This window comes from Oncorhynchus nerka, linkage group LG16, assembly GCF_034236695.1.
Source record: "Oncorhynchus nerka isolate Pitt River linkage group LG16, Oner_Uvic_2.0, whole genome shotgun sequence".
NCBI classification, from domain to species: domain Eukaryota; kingdom Metazoa; phylum Chordata; class Actinopteri; order Salmoniformes; family Salmonidae; genus Oncorhynchus; species Oncorhynchus nerka.
The window spans coordinates 16,647,659-16,668,375 of NC_088411.1; the positions used below are offsets into that span (position 1 = coordinate 16,647,659).

Genomic DNA, 20,717 nt, shown 5'->3' on the forward strand with positions numbered 1-20,717 from the left:
TCTCAAGGCCATCAGACTGTTAAATGGCTATCACTAGCCGGCTTCCACCCGGTTACTTAACCCTGCACCTTAGAGGCTGCTACCCTATATACAGTTGAAGTCGGAAGTTTACATACACCTTAGCCAAATACATTTAAACTCAGTTTTCACAATTCCTGACATTTAATCCTTGTAAAAATTCCCTGTTTTAGGTCAGTTAGGATCACCACTTTATTTTAAGATTGTGAAATGTCAGAATAATAGTAGAGAGAATGATTTATTTCAGCTTTTATGTCTTTCATAACATTCCCAGTGGTTCAGAAGTTTACATACACTCAATTAGTATTTGGTAGCATTGCCTTTAATACCACTCCAATACCTTGACTTTGTTGTCCTTAAGCCATTTTGCCACAACTTTGGAAGTATGCTTGGAAGTATGCTTGGGAAGTATGCATTGTCCGTTTGTAAGACCCATTTGCGACCAATCTTTAACTTCCTGACTGACGTCTTGAGACGTTCCTTCAATATATCCACATCATTTTCCTCCCTCATGATGCCATTTATTTTTTGAAGTGCACCAGTCCCTCCTGCAGCAAAGCACCCTCACAACATGATGCTTCCACCTCCATGCTTCCCGGTTGGGATGGTGTTCTTTGGCTTGCAAGCCTCCCCCTTTTCCTCCAAACATAACGATGGTCAATATGGCCAAACAGTTCTATCTTTGTTTCATCAGACCAGAGAACATTTTTCCAAAAGTACGATCTTAGTCTCCATGTGCAGTTGCAAACCATAGTCTGGATTTTTTATGGCGGTTTTGGAGCAGTGGCTTCTTCCTTGCTGAGCGGCCTTTCTGGTTATGTCAATATAGGACTCGTTTTACTGTGTATATAGATACCGTTGTACCTGTTTCCTCCAGCATCTTCACAAGGTCCTTTGCTGTTGTTCTGGGATTGATTTGCACTTTTTGCACCAAAGTAGGTTCATCTTTAGGAGACAGAATGCGTCTCCTTCCTGAGCAGTATGATGGATGCGTGGTCCATGGTGTTTATACTTGCATACTCTTCTTTGTACAGATGAACGTGGTACCTTCAGGCATTTGGAAATTGCTCCCAAAGATGAACCAGACTTGTGGAGGTCCGCAAATTGTTTTCTGAGAACTTGGCTTATTTATTTAGATTTTCCCATGATGTCAATTAAAGAGGCACTGAGGTTGAAGGTTGGCCTTGAAATACATCCACAGGTACACCTCCAATTGACTGAAATGATGTCAATTAGCCTTTCAGAAGCATCTAAAGCCATGACATCATTGACATAAAAGCACAGTCAACTTAGTGTATGTAAACTTCTGACCCACTGAAATTGTGATACAGTGAATTGTAAATGAAATAATCTGTCTGGTAACAATTGTTGGAAAAATGACTTGTGTCATGCACAAAGTAGATGTCCTAACCGACTTGCCAAAACTATAGTTTGTTAACAAGAAATGTGTGGAGTGGTTGAAAAACGGGTTTTAATGGCTACAACCTTAGTGTATTTAAACTTCCGACTTCAACTGTATATGTTTCTTAAATCCATTATTTTACTTTTAGATTTGTGTGTATTGTTGTGAATTGCTAGATACTACTGCACTGTTGGAGCTAGGAACACTACACCCGCAATAACATCTGCTAAATATGTGTATGTCACCAATAACATCTGCTAAACATGTGACCAATGCAATTTGATTTGATTTGATAAAGCAGCAGTAAACCACAATGCGTCCTTCTGCTACAGATCTATCTGAATAGTCGAAAACTATTCCTGCTGCTGTATCTTTGTCGGTTTTAGTGACTCATTTCACAGACACATATTACCATATGGAAGCATACTGCAGGGGAGGACAATTCCCCAACACTAAGACAAATGAGCTCCTGGTGCGGTTAGAGAAGTTGTTTAAGCAAAGTAACTGGATAGTTGAGGAGAGAGGAAGATGGGATTGGATGAATTGAGAGAGAGAAAAGAGGGAGGGAAGAGATGGTGAGGGAGAGAGAGTGAAAGACAGGAAGAGAGTGAGGGAGGGAGGGATAAGACGCACACCAACTGAGATGAAAGATCCGCGTCCTCTCTGTGTCATGCCTTCATCTGTCTGTTGAACACAATCGTCAGATTAGAGATGAAATATTGATGGGGTCGAGAACAGTAAGACATCCATATTTAAACTTCTTACTTTAGAGATACCCTTATAACTGTCTCTCCCCTTCACCCTTCTCTCTCCCTCCCATGTTCCCCCTACATTTTACTACCTCGTCTTTCTCTACCTCTCTTTCTTTTGTCCATCCTCGTTTAACAATTCTCCTTCCTCTTTTCCCTCCCTCCTTCCTCACTCTCTCCCTCTCTGCTCCCACTTTCCCCCACCCTCTTCTTATCTCCCCTCCAGTAGTCCCAATAAACGGTCATGTTGACCTGAAGACCAGTCTGACCCCTCCTCTGATTACCCATACTGCTGCCACCCCCATGCCCGTTCCCAAGCTGCCCTCCGTGGGTGACCCTGCCCTGGGCTACGAATCTCGACGCGGCAGCAATGTCTCCATGGACCTAGCCTCTTACGACAAGTCTCCGGTTAGTATACTATAGTAGTATCAAACTACTGTCTCCTCCCAGCGTCTGGAAGCCATGTATTAAGCTCTGTGCCCTCTCTTTGCCCACAGAACTAAGATTATCAGTCTAACCAATGGATGGGCGACTCATTTTATTTTCGGGGCCCCCACCCCCATAAAAGTTGCCCATCCTGGTCTGACTTGTCTGGATGATGTTCAAGATGACAGCTATGATTAATTATGATTAAAATGACCTTTCATCAGCGTAACTCTATGGACACTTACTGATGCTGTAGCCAAACCCACTGATGCCATAGCTACACTTACTGTTGCCAGTTATGACTGTTGCCAGCTATAGTAATGACCACTGAGCATTGAGGATAATCTGATAATTAGTAAGACAAAAACCTGTAGTAACAACATCTAAAGTTCCATATACAGAAGTTTTCCATATTCTAAAGTTCCCCAAAGGTTACAAAAGTTCCCCAAAAAATGGATCTGTTCACTTCTTTTGTGTTGTTCATACATTCTCTCTTCCTCTCCCCCCTCCATCTCGCTCTCTTTCTCTAGACCAGTGCCCGTAGCACCTCCCCTTACGCCCCGTGGTGCTCTGCCAGTGGCTGGACCAGCCGTCGATCGAGCTGGAACAGCTTAGGCCGCGCCCCCTCGCTCAAACGAACAAAGCTTCAGTCTGGCGAACGGCGGTCGCTCCTCTCCGGCGAGGGAGGGTCCAGTTCGGAGGATGAGGAGGGTGGAGGAGGGGGGACATCGGAGGGGGACGATGCATCCCTGTGTCATATTAATTCCATGTCCCAGCCCAGACACAGGAGGATGGAGTCGGTGGAGACCAGGGGGTCCATAGACCTGGCCCCCGACACACTGCTACAGGTGAACACACACACCAGGGGATCTAGAGAACACTGCTATGTGTGCTCTAATTAAGCAAACAGGCCCTAGGAGGTGTGGTCTATAGCCATATATCACAAACCCCAGAGGGGCCTTATTTCTATTATAAACTGGTTCCCAATGTAATTAGAGCAGTACAAATAAATGTTTTGTCATACCCATTGTATACTGTCTGATATACCACGGCTATCAGCCAATCAGCATTCAGGACTCGAACCACCCAGTTTATAATTTTGTTGTGATCATGTAGGTAGTTGTCACTGGATAGAACAGCTTTCTTCAGTGTTTTAAAATGCCTTCAAGTACCTATGAATGACTGTGTTAGCCATGTTTGTAAAACTCTAGGTGCCCTACCTGTATCGCTCAGCCAGTATGCACAGCTCCAGACCCCCCTCGCTAGGAGGCCTGAGAGCCCCAGAACACAGTGACTGTAATGGGAAGGGTACTTCGGCCCCTGGCGGGGCCCTGGCCCCTACACAGCTCTCCCTGGAGGACAACACAGAGGACGACGCAGCAGAGGAGGAGGTGGTCGTGGGTCATTTTGCCAGGCTGTCAGGCTGGCTGGACAGGAAACAGCCAGAGTGGTGTCGACAGAGAGATACCTGGTCCCTGTACATATTACCCCCAGACTCCAGGTTAGACAAACACGCACATGCACGCAAACACACACATACACTGATAAAAGTTATATAATTACGCTATGTGCTCATACTTACCCGTCTGTGCATGCATGTCTAACAGTATCCTTGCTGTGCCCCAGTTGCAGTGGGCAGTAGGGTTTGTCCTGTTCTAAGAGTGACATTGAGGACACAGGCACTGTGTGGTGTCCATTCTGCCTCTCTACAGAGTCGGGTAGCAGAGTTTGGCCTGTGTTGAGAGTGACAAAGAGGACAAAGACTCTGTGTGGTGTCCATTTTGGCTCTGTACAGAGCCAGACACCTACCTGCGCTCAGGGTTATATCAGGAGACAGAGGCTCAGTGGGAAGCTGGAGTCCCACAGCTGTTCAATATGGACAGACCTCCATTCATCTCCTCGAGCACTTAATGATAACACTTAGGTATTTTACTCTGGGGGAATTTCTAATTCCTATCTAGACAGATATGTTCACCTTAAGCCAACTTGACTAAAGCAGTTGGCTAAGGCAGAAGCACAAGCCTAGCATACAAGCTAAAAACGTTTCAAAGAAGTCAAAATTGTATAATGGGAGTTCACATCAACATAAACTCGTGAATACTGTCATGTGGACTGTAGGAAACGCTGACAGTCCAAATATCACAGATGTCAGTAACTGCATACTAGCAAAAGGCCATGGCTATGATGAACATGAGACATTTAGACAGATGCTTTTTATTCATTACTCATTCCCTTTTACTTGTTCCCTTTTGCACCTTATGACAGACATGCTCCATCAGAGTGGGCTTGATGCATGGATTCATTATTTTACACTTCCATCTATATCTTCCCTCATTCTTTACTTATCTTTTTAATCTCCTTCATTCATTTTCCATTCCCCTTTCTTTCCATTTGAAGCTATAGCCGTTTCTTGTCAGTTAGTGAAGCTTAGACTTAATTAATTACCACTTCAGCTGTGGTTCATTGAATTACTATGCATGAGGAAAGGGCTTGGATTTAATGTGGATCTATCATCATTATCTTTGAGTGTGCGTCAGGTAGCCGACCAGTTAGAGCGTTGGGCCATTAACCGAATGTTCGTTAGTTTGAATCCATGATCCTACAAGGTGAAAAATCAGCCTGTGTGCCCTTGATCAAGGCACTTAACCCTAATTGCTCCAGGGTCAGACCCTGGCCGTGACCCCACTCTCCACAGGTGTCTCAGGGGGAGTTGGGAATATGCAAATAACACATTTCCAGTACGTGTGGGAAATAGGACAAGTATACAGTAGAAGATGGAAGTTTACATACACCTTAGCCAAATACATTTAATCTCTGTTTTTTTTTTTACAATTCCTGACATTTAATCCTACTAAAAATTCAGTTAGGATCACCACTTTATTTTAAGAATGTGAAATGTCAGATTAATAGTAGAGAGAATGCTTTATTTCAGCTTTTATTTCTTTCATCACATTCCCAGTGGGTCAGAAGTTCACATACACTCAATTACTATTTGGTAGCATTGCCTTTAAATTGTTTAACTTGGGTGAAACATTTCGGGTAGCCTTCCACAATAAGGTGGGTGAATTTTGGCACATTCCTCCTTACAGAGCTGGTGTAACTGAGTCAGGTTTGTAGGCCTCCTTGCTCGCATACACTTTTTCAGTTCTGCCCACTAATTTTCTGAAGGATTGAGGTAAGGGCTTTGTGATGACCACTCCAATACCTTGACTTTGTTGTCTTTAAGCCATTTTGCCACAACTTTTGAAGAATGCTTGGGGTCATTGTCCATTTGGAAGAGCAATTTGCGACCAAGCTTTAACTTCCTGACTGATGTCTTGAGATGTTGCTTCAATATATCCATATAATTTCCCTTCCTGAGGATGCCATCTATTTTGTGAAGTGCACCAGATCCTCCTGCAGCAAAGCACCCCAACAACATGATGCTGCCACCCCTGTGCTTCATGGTGGGATGGTGTGCTTCTGCTTGCAAGCCTCCCCCTTTTTCCTCCAAACATAACGATGGTCATTATGGCCAAACAATTCTATTTTTGTTTCATCAGACCAGAGGACATTTTTCCAAAAAGTACGATCTTTGTCCCCATGTGCAGTTACAAACCGTAATCTGGCTTTTTTTATGGCAGTTATGGAGCAGTGGCTTCTTCCTTGCTGAGCGGCCTTTCAGGTTATGTCGTTATAGGACTCGTTTTACTGTGGATGTAGATACTTTTGTATCTGTTTCCTCCAGCATCTTCACAAGGTCCTTTGTTGTTGTTCTGGGATTGATTTGCACTTTTTGCACCAAAATCTAGGAGACAGAACGCTTCTCCTTCCTGAGCGGTATGACGGCTGCGCGGCCCCATGGTGTTTATACTTGCGTACTATGGTTTGTACAGATCAAAGTGGTACCTTCAGGCGTTTGGAAATTGCTCCCCAGGATGAACCAGACTTGTAGAGGTCTGCAAAAACAAAATCTGAGGTCTTGGCTGATTTCTTTTGATTGTCCCATGATGTCAAGCAAAGAGGCACTGAGTTTGAAGGTAGGCCTTGAAATACATCCACAGGTACACCTGTAAACTTCTGACCCACTGGAATTGTGATACAGTGAATTATAAGTGAAAGAATCTGTCTGTAAACAATTGTTGGAAAAATGACTTGTGTCATGCACAAAGTAGATGTCCTAACCGACTTGCCAAAACTATAGTTTCTTAACAAGAAATTTGTGGAGTGGTTAAAAACTAGTTTTAATGGCACAAACCTAAGTGTAAGTAAACTTCCGACTTCAACTGTAAGTTCCCACGTATTTATTTAATGTGCAATATGCTTTATTAATGAATACTTCATAGAATACAAGGGCGTGTGTCTGAATAATGTTATACACATTGTATTTTGCACATGCTTAACATCTCTCATCATATATTTTCCAATTATCGGAATGTTTATCCTATGAATGCTGAATTTTGTGTGTGTGTGTTTGTTTTCCAGGTTTCGGATGGCGTGCAATAAGATCATAACCCACAAGATGTTTGACCACATTGTTCTGGTCATCATCTTCCTCAACTGCATCACCATCGCCATGGAGAGGCCGAGGATAGACCCATACAGCGTGGTGAGTGACCACACACACACACACACGCATCACCCGGCATGCACACACACACAGGTAGACATACACACACTCTCCCAATATACACAATATACCTGGCTCTCTTCCTTACCCCATCTGTTATACTGTCCAACCCAAAGCCCTTTGATAATTAAAGCTGCAACATCATCCAGCCTTTATGCAGAACGGGAATAAACACACTAATTAACACGGTTTTGATATTCTCGCTGATGTAGCGAACGCTCCTGCACCCGTAATAATTGGCGTCCAGTCTCTGTGGACTCCAGCTGTAGCGGCCTTGTTTTCTGTCTTTAACACAGATGAGACAGCGGTTGTGGTAATTGATTCAATTATCTCCCTGCCTGCTGGTCTATTCTGTATGGGGATAATACCGTGGAAAATACATGTTTAACTAATGTGGATAAAGCCCTCACAGGTTTATTGTGGGAGGATGAAATGAGTGTGAGGATGAAATGAGTGTGAGGATGAAATGAGTGTGAGGATGAAATGAGGGGGGACATGAGAAAAAAAGGAAATGACAGAGGATATCGAGAGGATATCTGAAACACGCACGCACGCAAGCACACACACACACACACACACACACACACACACACACACACACACACACACAATCACTTTCACATACACAGACTGTCACACATGTACACCCATTTGACACACAAACCACACACAACTCTAATCAGGGGAAAACATTAAGATGCACATTCATTTCTCATTTTGTGCTGCAACTGTAATTCTCAGCCCCTGTAATGGGGTGATTTTTTGAAATTGGATGGAAATGTGTATGGAGATTGGGTTGCCTGGCAGTGACCTCCCAACAGTAGCTAGCAGGCCACACACTCAGTAAGGACACCACACACGCACACGCATACACACACACGCATACACACTGAACAGTGAATATATACGAATAGCCTCGTAGCTGCATTAACTAATGTTATTTTACCTCAATATTATTGGCCTGGTTTATTACTGAGTCTGATTGGTTTTTGCAGGTGTATATATACAGTGCCTTGCGAAAGTATTCGGCCCCCTTGAACTTTGTGACCTTTTGCCACATTTCAGGCTTCAAACATAAAGATATAAAACTGTATTTTTTTGTGAAGAATCAACAACAAGTGGGACATAATCATGAAGTGGAACAACATTTATTGGATATTTCAAACTTTTTTAACAAATCAAAAACTGAAAAATTGGGCGTGCAAAATGATTCAGCCCCTTTACTTTCAGTGCAGCAAACTCTCTCCAGAAGTTCAGTGAGGATCTCTGAATGATCCAATGTTGACCTAAATGACTAATGATGATAAATACAATCCACCTGTGTGTAATCAAGTCTCCGTATAAATGCACCTGCACTGTGATAGTCTCAGAGGTCCGTTAAAAGCGCAGAGAGCATCATGAAGAACAAGGAACACACCAGGCAGGTCCGAGATACTGTTGTGAAGAAGTTTAAAGCCGGATTTGGATACACAAAGATTTCCCAAGCTTTAAACATATCAAGGAGCACTGTGCAAGCAATAATATTGAAATGGAAGGAGTATCAGACCACTGCAAATCTACCAAGACCTGGCCGTCCCTCTAAACTTTCAGCTCATACAAGGAGAAGACTGATCAGAGATGCAGCCAAGAGGCCCATGATCACTCTGGATGAACTGCAGAGATCTACAGCTGAGGTGGGACACTCTGTCCATAGGACAACAATCAGTCGTATATTGCACAAATCTGGCCTTTATGGAAGAGTGGCAAGAAGAAAGCCATTTCTTAAAGATATCCATAAAAAGTGTTGTTTAAAGTTTGCCACAAGCCACCTGGGAGACACACCAAACATGTGGAAGAAGGTGCTCTGGTCAGATGTAACCAAAATTGAACTTTTTGGCAACAATGCAAAACGTTATGTTTGGCGTAAAAGCAACACAGCGCATCACCCTGAACACACCATCCCCACTGTCAAACATGGTGGTGGCAGCATCATGGTTTGGGCCTGCTTTTCTTCAGCAGGGACAGGGAAGATGGTTAAAATTGATGGGAAGATGGATGGAGCCAAATACAGGACCATTCTGGAAGAATCTGAGTCTGCAAAAGACCTGAGACTGGGACGGAGATTTGTCTTCCAACAAGACAATGATCCAAAACATAAAGCAAAATCTACAATGGAATGGTTCAAAAATAAACATATCCAGGTTTTAGAATGGCCAAGTCAAAGTCCAGACCTGAATCCAATCGAGAATCTGTGGAAAGAACTGAAAACTGCTGTTCACAAATGCTCTCCATCCAACCTCACTGAGCTCGAGCTGTTTTGCAAGGAGGAATGGGAAAAAATGTCAGTCTCTCGATGTGCAAAACTGATAGAGACATACCCCAAGCGACTTACAGCTGTAATCGCAGCAAAAGGTGGCGCTACAAAGTATTAACTTAAGGGGGCTGAATAATTTTGCACACCCAATTTTTCAGTTTTTGATATGTTAAAAAAGTTTGAAATATCCAATAAATGTCGTTCCACTTCATGATTGTGTCCCACTTGTTGTTGATTCTTCACAAAAAAATACAGTTTTATATCTTTATGTTTGAAGCCTGAAATGTGGCAAAAGGTCGCAAAGTTCAAGGGGGCCGAATACTTTCGCAAGGCACTGTATCTTTGTTGATTTAGAATTAATAGGTTTGATTGTGAGTTACATTCGCTAGAGACTTCAGCCGTGTGTTATTACCAACAAACGCAGTTGAGGTATATTGCTTTTGCTGCATACATACAATTTACTTACTGCAGACTTCCACAGGCTCTTCATGCAATTTCACCTGCCTGTAAAGCAGATGATGTAGGACCTTGTGCCATTTACTCTGAAATAGATAAGTTATTTGTTTCTAATGAAGCTTGATTGGGAGTTGCGTTTGTTAGAGACTCTCTCACAGTAGATTACTAATAAATACGGTGGAGTTTATTGCTTTTGCTGCATACATAGAGTACATACTTCCACAGGAGCTAAAAGATGTAGGATCTTAATTTGATCACCCTGTTGTAGCAGGAAATCTCCTGTATTCAAGGCTTAAAAAGGCTTCTAAAGTTGGACATTTCCGCTTTAAGATGACAGACTTGATTTGCCCTAACAATTTTTTTTATCAACCCCTGCGAAAATGTCCAATAATTATAATCCACAAAATGATTCACATTTCCTGTTGCTGCAGGATTATTTTTCTGCTGTGAGAAACTGGTCAAATGAAGATCCTACATCTGTATTTCACCTGTGCCATTTACACAGCAGTAAATAACCATTTGTTTCTCTTGTGCATTTGCAGAACAATACATTTCCCTTTTGGTTCTAATTCAATTTATTGTGGAACGTTGGGTGAATAATTGGTTCAGTGTCTAGAAAGTCGTTCCCCAGCTTGGCACCACGTTTCATAACGTGGTCGTTAGGCTTTGATGGTTTAACACCACCGAAAACAACAGTTGCTTAGTTACTGATCTGTGGTTCATGAAATTAATTCATGGTAGAACAGACATTCATTCAATGCTTCATCTTTAGGAGTTATTATGAGGTTGACTGGCCCGGAAAATAACCAATAATGTCGACACCTGTTTGTTCATAACTGGCTGTATATTGAGGCATGCAATACAGGAAAGGAGAGAAGAGGAGAAGGAAAATAAGATGAGGAGGAAAGGAGGGAGGAGAGGCAAAGAGAGGAGAAAGGAGGAGAGGAGATCAAAACTAATCATATGTGGAAATCAGTTGGTGTGTGTGACAGGCAACAAGCCCCATCAGAAGAAAGAGGGAGATGCTTTGCTCTTTTTAGGAGCTCTCTGTGTTGGTCACTGTCTTTTGGAATCTCATCCCTTTCTATTTTTATTTCACTCTCGCTCACTGTCAGAACATATTCAGCAAAGTTAATCCTCAACTACTTCAGAGACGACGCCGGCGTATATTTTTAGTATCTTGTTATTACTCACTTTGCTCTCTCTCTCTCTCTGTCTCTCTCTCTCTCTCTCGCTCTGTCTCTCTCTCTCTTTCTCTCTCTCTCTCTCTCTCTCTCTCTCTCACTCTCTCTCGCTCTGTCTCTCTCTCTCTCTCTCTCTCTCTCTATCTATCTCTCTCTGTCTCTCTCTGTCTCTCTCTTTCTCTCTCTCTCACTCTCTCTCTCCCCCTCCCCCCCCTCTCTCTCTCTCTCTCTGTCTCTCTCTCTCTATCTCTCTCTGTCTCTCTCTCTCTTTCTCTCTCTCACTCTCTCCCCCACTCCCCCCTCTCTCTCTCTCTCTCTCTCTCTCTCTCTGTATCTCTCTCTCTATCTCTCTCTGTCTCTCTCTCTCTTTCTCTCTCACTATCTAGCTCTCTTTTCTATTCCCCTGCTCCCTCCATTCACGAGTCTGTTGGTTTATAATGAATGAAAGTATGAAAAACACATGGTCACAGAGGATAGGAATGACCGGTGTCAGCGCCGGAATTCTTAAACAATTTAAACAGGCGTTCCGATGATGTCACCACAAATATTCCCAGAGACTTTAAGAACGTTTTATAATGTTGCGACAGAAGTGGCTTGAGGAGATGTACGGGAGGGCGTGGGAATGAAAGTCCACACACATGCACGCACACAAACACACACACACACACACACGTGGGGCTGGTTTTTCGCCGTTTGCATTGTGCACCACCACAATACTCATAACTGTGCCAAAAATGAGTGTGTTTATATAACGTGTGTGTGTGTGTGTGTGTGTGTGTGTGTGTGTATGTTGGGTAAATAAGCAGTCAGTCCGAGGGTCTGTACATTCCAGCTACACTGCTTGTTTTCTTTCCTGAGCCCTTGTTTAGATTCCCAAACAGTTTCTCATCCCCCCTTAACAAAAGGCTTAGTTAATACACTGACATCTCTCTTTCTCTCCCCCCCTCTCTATCTAAAGACCTTTTTACATCAGCAGATGTCACAAAGTGCTTATACAGAAACCCAGCCTAAAACCCCAAACAGCAAGCATTGCAGATGTAGAAGCACGGTGCCTAGGAAATACTCTCTAGAAAGATAGAGGGGGGGGGCAGTCCTCTTCTGGCTGGGCAGTGTGGAGATAAGAAGAGTACATGACTATTAGGGCGAGATTGTTCTTCAAGATGTTCAAACATTCATAGATGACCAGCAGGGTCAAAAAATAATCACAGTGGTTGTAGAGGGTGCAATTGGTCAGCACCTCAGAAGTAAATTAAATGTCAGTTGGCTTTTCATAGCAGAGCATTCAAAGGTCGAGACAGCATGTGCGGTAGAGCGAGGGAGAGAGAGATAATCAAATCCCGGACAAATCAGCCTCAAAAACAAAAAAGTAAAAAACAGCAGGCACGGGTCGAGGTAGCATGAACAGCTCAGGGTTCCATAGCCGCAGGCACAACAGTTGATGCTGGAGCAGCAGCACGACCAGGTGGACAGCCAGGAGCCATAAGGCCAGGCAGTCCTGAGGCATGGGTCTAGGGCTCAGGTCCTCCGGGAGGAGAGGGAGAGAGAGAGAGAAAGAATTAGAGGGAGCATACTTAAAATCACAGACGACAACAGATAAGAAAGGATAATTACACCAGATGTAACAGACTGATCCTAGCCCCCCGGGATATAGACTATTTGCAGCATAGATACTGAAGGCTGAGACAGGGGGGGTCGGGGGACACTGTGGCCCTGTCTGATGATACCCCCGAATATGGCCAACCAGGCAAGATATAACCCCACCCACTTTGCCAAAGCACAACCCCAAACCACTAGAGGAATATCAACAGACCACCAACTGACAAGGCTGAGTGTTGCTCAGACAGGGAGATCACGTCAGTGACTTAACCCACTTAAGTCGAGAATAGCGGGGGGAAAAGCCTTGCACGCCATGACGCACCCCTACTAGGGACGGCATGGAAGAGCACTAGTAAGCCAGTGCATCAGCCCCTGTAATAGGGTCAGAGGCAGGGAATCCCAGTGGAGAGAGGGGAGCCGGCCAGACAGAGACAGTTAGGGCGGTTCGTCATTCCAGTGCCTTGCTGTTCACCTTCGCACCCCTGGGCCAGACTGCACTCAATCATAGGACCTACTGAAGAGATGAGTCTTCAGTGAAGACTTAAAGGTTGAGACCAAGTCTGCTTCTCTCACATGAATAGGCAGACCATAAGAGCTCTGTAGGAGAAAGCCCTGCCTCCAGATGTTTGCTTAGAAATTCTAGGGACTATAAAATCTGAGCGTTGTGACCGTGGCGTACGTGTAAGTGTGCACCGCAGGACAAAATCGGAGAGATACCGTAGGTAGGAGCAAGTCCATGTAATGCTTTGTAGGTTAGCAGTAAAATCTTGAAATCAGGCCTAGCCTTAACAGGAAGCAAGTGTAGAGGGGCTAGCACTTGAGTAATATGATAAACAAATGTTGGTTTTAGTCAAGATTCTAGCAGCCGTATTTAGCACTAACAAGTTTATTTAGTGCTTTATCCAGGTAGCCAAAGAGTAGATCATTGAATGAGCTTTTCTGCATCATTTCTTTGGACAAAGGTATCTGATTTTTTCAATGCTGCCCTTGAAATGCTCTTGATATGTTCATTTAAAGGGAGATCAGAGTCCAGAGTAACGTCAAGGTCCTTTACAGTTGTATTTTAGACAACTGTACAATCATCAATATTCATTGTCAGATCAAACAGCAGATGTGTTTGTTTATTTTGACCTAGAACTAGTATCTCTTGTTTCTCCGAGTTTAAAAGTAAAACATTTTCCACCATCCACTCCCTTATGTCTGAAACACAGGCTTCCAGGATAGGCAATTTTGGGGCTTCACCATGTTTCATCAAAATGTACAGCTGTGTGTCATCCGCATAGCAGGGAATTTTGACATTGTGTTTCCGAATGACACCACCAGGAGGTGAAATATATAGTGAAAACAATAGTGGTCCTAAAACAGGACCTTGAGGAACACCGAAACTCTTGATTTGTCAGAGGACAAACCATCCACAGAAGCAAACTGATATACTTCGGACAGATAAGATCTAAACCAGGCAAGAACTTGTACTTGTAGACCAATTAGGGTTTCCCATCTCTCCAAAAGAATGTGGTGATCGATGGTATCAAAAGCGGCACTAAGGTCTAGGAGTACAAGGACAGATCTTGAGCCTTGGTCTGACGCCATTAAAAGGTAATTTCGAATAAATAATTTGTCTTCAAAAAGAACGGTGAGATTCCTATCGATATAGGCCGATAGTTTGGCTTTTTCAAGAGAGGCTTTATTACTGCCACTTTTAGTGAGTTTGGTACATAATGTTTATTATGTTCAACATAAGAGGGCAGAGCACAGGAAGTAGCTATTTCAGTAGTTTAGTTGGAATAGGGTCCAGTATGCAGCTGGAATGTTTAAAGGCCATGACTATTTTTGTGAATGTGTGTAAAGATAACAGGATTAAACAACTTGAGTCTCCAGTGATCCTTGGTCCTGGTTATTTTCTGCAGACTCGGGACAACCAAGCTTTGGAGAAATACGCAGATTCAAAGATGAGTCCGTAATTTGCTTTTTAATGATCTTGATCTTTTAGTCAAAGAAATTCATGAATTCATCACTGCTGAATTAAAATCCATCCTCTCTTGGGGAATGCTGTTTTTTAGTTAGCTTTGCGACATTAGGATTGTTATTATTCTCGTCAATTAGGTTAGAAAATTAGTCTGATCGAGCAGCAGTGAGGGCTCTTAGATATTGCACAGTACTGGAGCTAATTTCTTGTGACAAATGTTTTTTTTAGGGGTGTGACTGCATCTAGGGTATTACGTAAGGTTCAATTTAGATCCTCAGTTAGGTGGTTAACAGATTCTGGAACGGCATCTAGGAATCTTTGGGTTATCCGAGAATTTATAGCGCAGTTTTTGATAATCCTTGGTTGGGGTCTGAGTAGATTATTTGTTGAGATTGTAAACATAATAAAATGATGGTCTGATAGTCCAGGGTTATGAGGAAAAATATTTATCCCACTGGACAAAATTAGATCCAAGGTATGCGTTGGACAAAACCCTTTTGGACTTGGTGTGTGGACTTTTAATATTATTTGCGATGACTAAAAGCCCCGATAGGAATACAGGGAACTCAGTGAGGAACGCTGTATACGGCCAAGGTTGCCTGTGAGCAGTAGCTATAACAAGTAATTGATTAGCCTGCAAAAAAAGCTCAAAAGACAAGAACGCATACATTTCTGTTTTTGTACATTTAACTTTGCTGTCATGGACCTTCAGAGTGGCGCAGCAGTCTAAGGCATTGTATCGCAGTGCTTGAGGCGTCACATAAGACCTGTGTTCGATCCCAGGCTGTGTCACAATCGGCCATGGCCGAGAGTTCCATAGGGCTGCGCAGAATTAGCCCAGCGTTGTTTGGATTAGGGGAGGGTTTGGCCCGGGGGGCTTTACTTGGCTGATCTCGCTCTAGCGACTCCTTGTGGTGGGCCTGGCACCTACAGGCTGACTCTGGTCATCAGTTGAACGGTGTTTCCTCCGACACATTGGTGTGACTGTCTTCTGGTTTAAGCTGTCGGGTGTTAAGGAGTGTGGTTTGGTGGGTCAGGTTTTGGAGGACACATGACTTGACCGTCCCCTCTCCCAAGCCCATTGGGGAGTTGCAGCGATGAGACAAGATCGTCATTGATAATAATAATAATTTGCTGTTGTCAATGTTAGCAACAGCTCCGCTTTTGCAGGATGCGTGTGAGATATGGTCACTAGTGTAACCCGGAGGAGAGGCCTCATTTAACACAGTCAATTCATCAGGCTTGAGCCATGTTTCAGTCACGTCAATCACATCAGGGTTATGATCAGTGATTAGTTCAATGACTATGACTGCCTTGGAAGTGAGGGATCTAACATTAAGTAGCCCTATTTTGGGATGTGAGGTATCACAATCTCTTTCAATAATGACAGGAATGGTGAACACCGCCATGTTTAGTTTTTCCCAACCTCGATAGAAGGCAGAGACACGGTCTTAATATGGACAGCTGAGCTGACTACACTGACTGTGCAAGTGGAAGGCTAAGCTGGCAGGCTAACAGCCTGCTGCCTGGCCTGCACCCTATCTCAGTGTGGAACTAGAGGAGTTAGATCCCTTTCTATGTTGATAGATATGATGAGAGCACCACTCCAGCTTGGTTGGACTCCATCACTCCTCAGGAGGTCAGGCTTGGTCCTGTTTGGGTGTGATTCCCAGAAAGAGGGACAATTAGCTACAAATTATATATTTTGGGAGGGGTAGAAAACAGTTTTCAACCAGCGATTAAGTTGAGAGACTGCTGTAGAGCTCATCACTCCCCCTAATTGGGAGGGGGCCAGAGACAATTACTCGATGCCGACACATTTTTCTAGCTAATTTACACACTGACGCTATGTTGCGCTTGGTGACCTCTGACTGTCTCATCCTAACATTGTTGGTTCCGATATGGATAAAAAAATATCCCTATACTCTTTACACTCACCAGTTTTAGCCAGCACCTTCTTCAGATCAGCCTTTATGTAGGTATCCCTAACCCCCGGTAAACAGTGTATGATCGCTGTATGATTCTTTTACAGGTAATGGAGTCGCCAATGACTAGAGTTTTCAATATGTCAGAGCTAATGGTGGGTGGCCTCGGCACCTTAGACCCCATAACGGGTGGAGAAGAAACCTGAGAAGGCTCGGTCTTTGACTGGTGGCACAGACAGTTTCAACCTTTCCTAATGATTGCATCTGAAGCTGGGCTTGACACTCGGCTATCCACATGTTATGAGTGCAGCGACTGCAATTATATCACTTAGCTTTAATGTTACTACTTGGATTTCTCGGCTGGTGGCGGTCCTGTAGAAGAATCATGTCCAAAAAAAGTTGAATGAAAAAAGTTGAATGAGGGAAAAACTAAGATGTTGTTAAATGTGTTAAATGCAGAGTTTTGATCAAATGGTTATTACATTTTTTTTAAATGAGTTTTGCAGGTTGCCAAGAGGCAAACAAACAGCACAGCAGCACAGAGACAACGCTGAAGTGTGACATTACAAAAAGTTCCAATGAAGTTCCTCGATGATAACCTCTCTATCAAGTCAATTCAAAGGGCTTTATTGGCATGGGAAATATATGTTTACATTGCCAATACAAGGGAAATAGATAATAAACAAAAGTGAAATAAACAGTCAAAAATTAACAGTAAACATTACACTCACAAAAGGAATAGAGACATTTCAAATGTCATATTATGGCTATATACAGTGTTGTAACGATGTGCAAATAGTTAATGGACAAAAAGGAACATAAATAAACATAAATATGGGTTGTATTTACAGGGGTGTTTGTTCTTCACTGGTTGCCCTTTTCTTGTGGCAACAGGTCACAAATGTTGCTGCTGTGATGGCACACTGGTATTTCACCCAATAGATATGAGAGTTTATCATAACTGGATTTGTTTTCGAATTCTTTGTGGGTCTGTGTAATTTGAGGGTACTATTTGTCTCTAATATGGTCATACATTTGACAGGAGGTTAGAAAGTGCAGCTCAGTTTCACTTCATTGTGTGGGCAGTGAGCACATAGCCTTTCTCCTCTTGAGAGCCAGGTCTGCCTACAGCGGCCTCTCTCAATAGCAATGCTATGCTCACCGAGTCTCTACATAGTCAAAGCTTTCCTTAATTTTGGATCAGTCACAGTGAGCAGGTATTCTACCACTGTGTACTCTCTGTTTAGGGCCAAAAAGCATTCTAGTTTGAGCAGTTTTTTTGTTAATTCTTTCCAATGTGTCAAGTAATTATCTTTTTGTTTTCTCATGATTTGATTGGCTCTAATCGTGTTGCTGTCCTGTGGGGTCTGTGGGCTCTGTGGGGGTCTGTTTGTGAACAGAGCCCCAGGACCTGCTTGCTTAGGGGACTCTCCTCCAGGTTCATCTTTCTGTAGGTGATGACTTTCTTATGAAATGTTTGGGAATCACTTCCTTTTAGGTGGTTGTAGAATTGAATGTCTCTTTCTGGATTTTGATCATTTGCGGGCATGCATTATTTTGTGTTTTATGTTTTGCACTGAGGATATATTTGCAGAATTCTGCATGCAGAGTCTTAATTTGGAATTTGTCCCATTTTGTGAATTCTTGGTTGATGAGCAGACCCCAGACCTCACAACCATAAAGGGCAAAGGGTTCTATAACGGATTCAAGTATTTTTTTGCCAAATCCAAATTGGTATGTCGAATTTGATGGTCCTTTTGATGGCTTAGGAGGCCCTTCTTGCCTTGTCTCTCAGATCGTTCACAGCTTTGTGGAAGTTACCTGTGGAACTGATGTTTAGGCTGCCGTATGTATAGTTTTTTGTGTGCTCTAGGGCAACTGGACCTTTTTTGGAACACCATTGTCTTTGTATTACTGAGATTCTTTTATTTATACATTTTTTATTTCACCTTTATTTAACCAGGTAGGCCAGTTGAGAACAAGTTCTTATTTACAACTGCGACCTGGCCAAGATAGAGCAAAGCAGTGCGATACAAACAGCACAGAGTTACACGTGGGATAAACAAACATACAGTCAATAACACAATAGAGAAGTATATATACAGTGTGTGTAAATGTAGTAAGATTAGGGAGGTAAGGCAATGAATAGGCCATAGTGGCAAAATAATGACAATTTAACAATTCAACACTGGAGTGATAGATGTGCAGAAGATGAATGTGCAAGTAGAGATACTGGGCTGCAAAGGACCAAAAAAATAAATAACAATATGGGGATGAGGTAGTTGGGTGGGCTATTTACAGATGGGCTATGTACAGGTGTAATGATTGGTAAGCTGCTCTGACAGCTGATGCTTAAAATTAGTGAGGGAGATATAAGTCTCCAGCTCCAGTGATTTTTGCAATTCGTTCCAGTCATTGGCAGCAGAGAACTGGAAGGAAAGGCGGCAAAATAAGGAGTTGGCTTTGAGGGTGACCAGTGAAATATACCTGCTGGAGCACGTGCTACGGGTGGGTGTTGCTATGGTGACCAGTGAGCTGAGATAAGACGGGGCATTACCTGCAAAGACTTATAGATGACCTGGAGACAGTGGTTTTGGTGACAAATATGAAGCGAGGGCCAGCCAACAAGAGCATACAGGTCGCAGTATGGGGCTTTGGTGACAAAACGGATGGCACTGTGATAGACTACATCCTATTTGCTGAGTAGAGTGTTGGAGGCTATTTTGTAAATGACATCGCCGAAGTCAAGAATTAGTAGGATAGTCAGTTTTACGAGGGGATGTTTGGCAGCGTGAGTGAAGGATGCTTTGTTGTGAAATAGGAGGCTGATTCTAGATTTCATTTTGGATTGGAGATGCTTAATGTGAGTCTGGAAGGAGAGTTTACAGTCTAACCAGACACCTAGGTATTTGTAGTTGTCAGATCCATCCAGAGTAGTGATGCTAGACAGGCTGGCGGGTGCAGGCAGCGATCGGTTGAAGAGCATGCATTTAGTTTTACTTGCATTTAAGAGCAGTTGGAGGCCACGGAAGGAGTGTTGTATGGCATTGAAGCTTGTCTGGAGGTTTGTTAACACAGTGTCCAAAGAAGGGCCAGAAGTATACAGAATGGTGTTGTCTGCGTAGAGGTGGATCAGAGAATCACCAGCAGCAAGAGCGACATCATTGATGTATACAGAGAAAATAGTCGGCCCGAGAATTTAACCCTGTGGCACCCCCTTAGAGACTGCCAGAGGTCGCAACAACAGGCCCTGTGATTTGACACACTGAACTCTGAGAAGTAGTTGGTGAACCAGGCGAGGCAGTCATTTGAGAAACCAAGGCTGTTGAGTCTGCCGATAAGAATGCGGTGATTGACCGAGTCGAAACCTTGGCCAGGTCGATGAATACGGCTGCACTGCATTGTCTTTTATCGATGGCGTTTATGATATCGTTTAGGACCTTGAGCGTGGCTGAGGTCGGAAACCAGATTGCATAGCGGTGAAGGTACGGTGGGATTCGAAATGGTCGGTGATCTGTTTGTTAACTTGGCTTTCGAAGACTTTAGAAAGGATAGATGTAGGTCTGTAACAGTTTGGATCTAGAGTGTCACGGGGGATGACCGCGGCAGCTTTCCAATCTTTTGGGATCTTAGATGATACGAAAGAGAGGTTGAATTTTCTGTCAGGGCCCAGGTCTGATAGAATCTGTGCAGAAGATCTAGGTGCTGCTTTAGGCCCTCCTTGGCTGGGGACAGAAGCAACAGATCATCAGCACACAGTAAGTAGACATTTGACTTCATATTCTAGTAGTGTGAGGCCTAGTGCTGCAGACTGTTCTAGTGTCCTTGCCAATTCGCTGACATATATGTTAATGAGTGTGGGGCTCAAGCTGCATCCCCATCTCACCCCACGGCGAGAACATGGATTGTGTACATGGATTTTATGATGTCGTATGTTTTTTCCCCAACACCGCTTTCCATCAATTTGTATAGCAGACCCGCATGCCAAATTGAGTCAACAAACCTTTTTGATATCAAAGCATGAGAAGACTTTGCTTTTGATTTGGTTTGTTTGTTTGTCAAATAGAGTGAGCAGGTTGAATATGTGATCTGT

General features: G+C 43.2%; 1 protein-coding gene across 1 annotated transcript in view; it reads left to right on the forward strand.

The window, feature by feature from the left end:
* Positions 1-20,717, forward strand: part of cacna1g (calcium channel, voltage-dependent, T type, alpha 1G subunit) — a 204,158-nt gene that overhangs the window by 111,583 nt on the left and 71,858 nt on the right. The window contains 4 exon segments of the mRNA XM_065002465.1: positions 2,396-2,577; positions 3,126-3,443; positions 3,807-4,096; positions 7,060-7,183. Coding sequence (XP_064858537.1) covers positions 2,396-2,577; positions 3,126-3,443; positions 3,807-4,096; positions 7,060-7,183 — 914 coding nt within the window.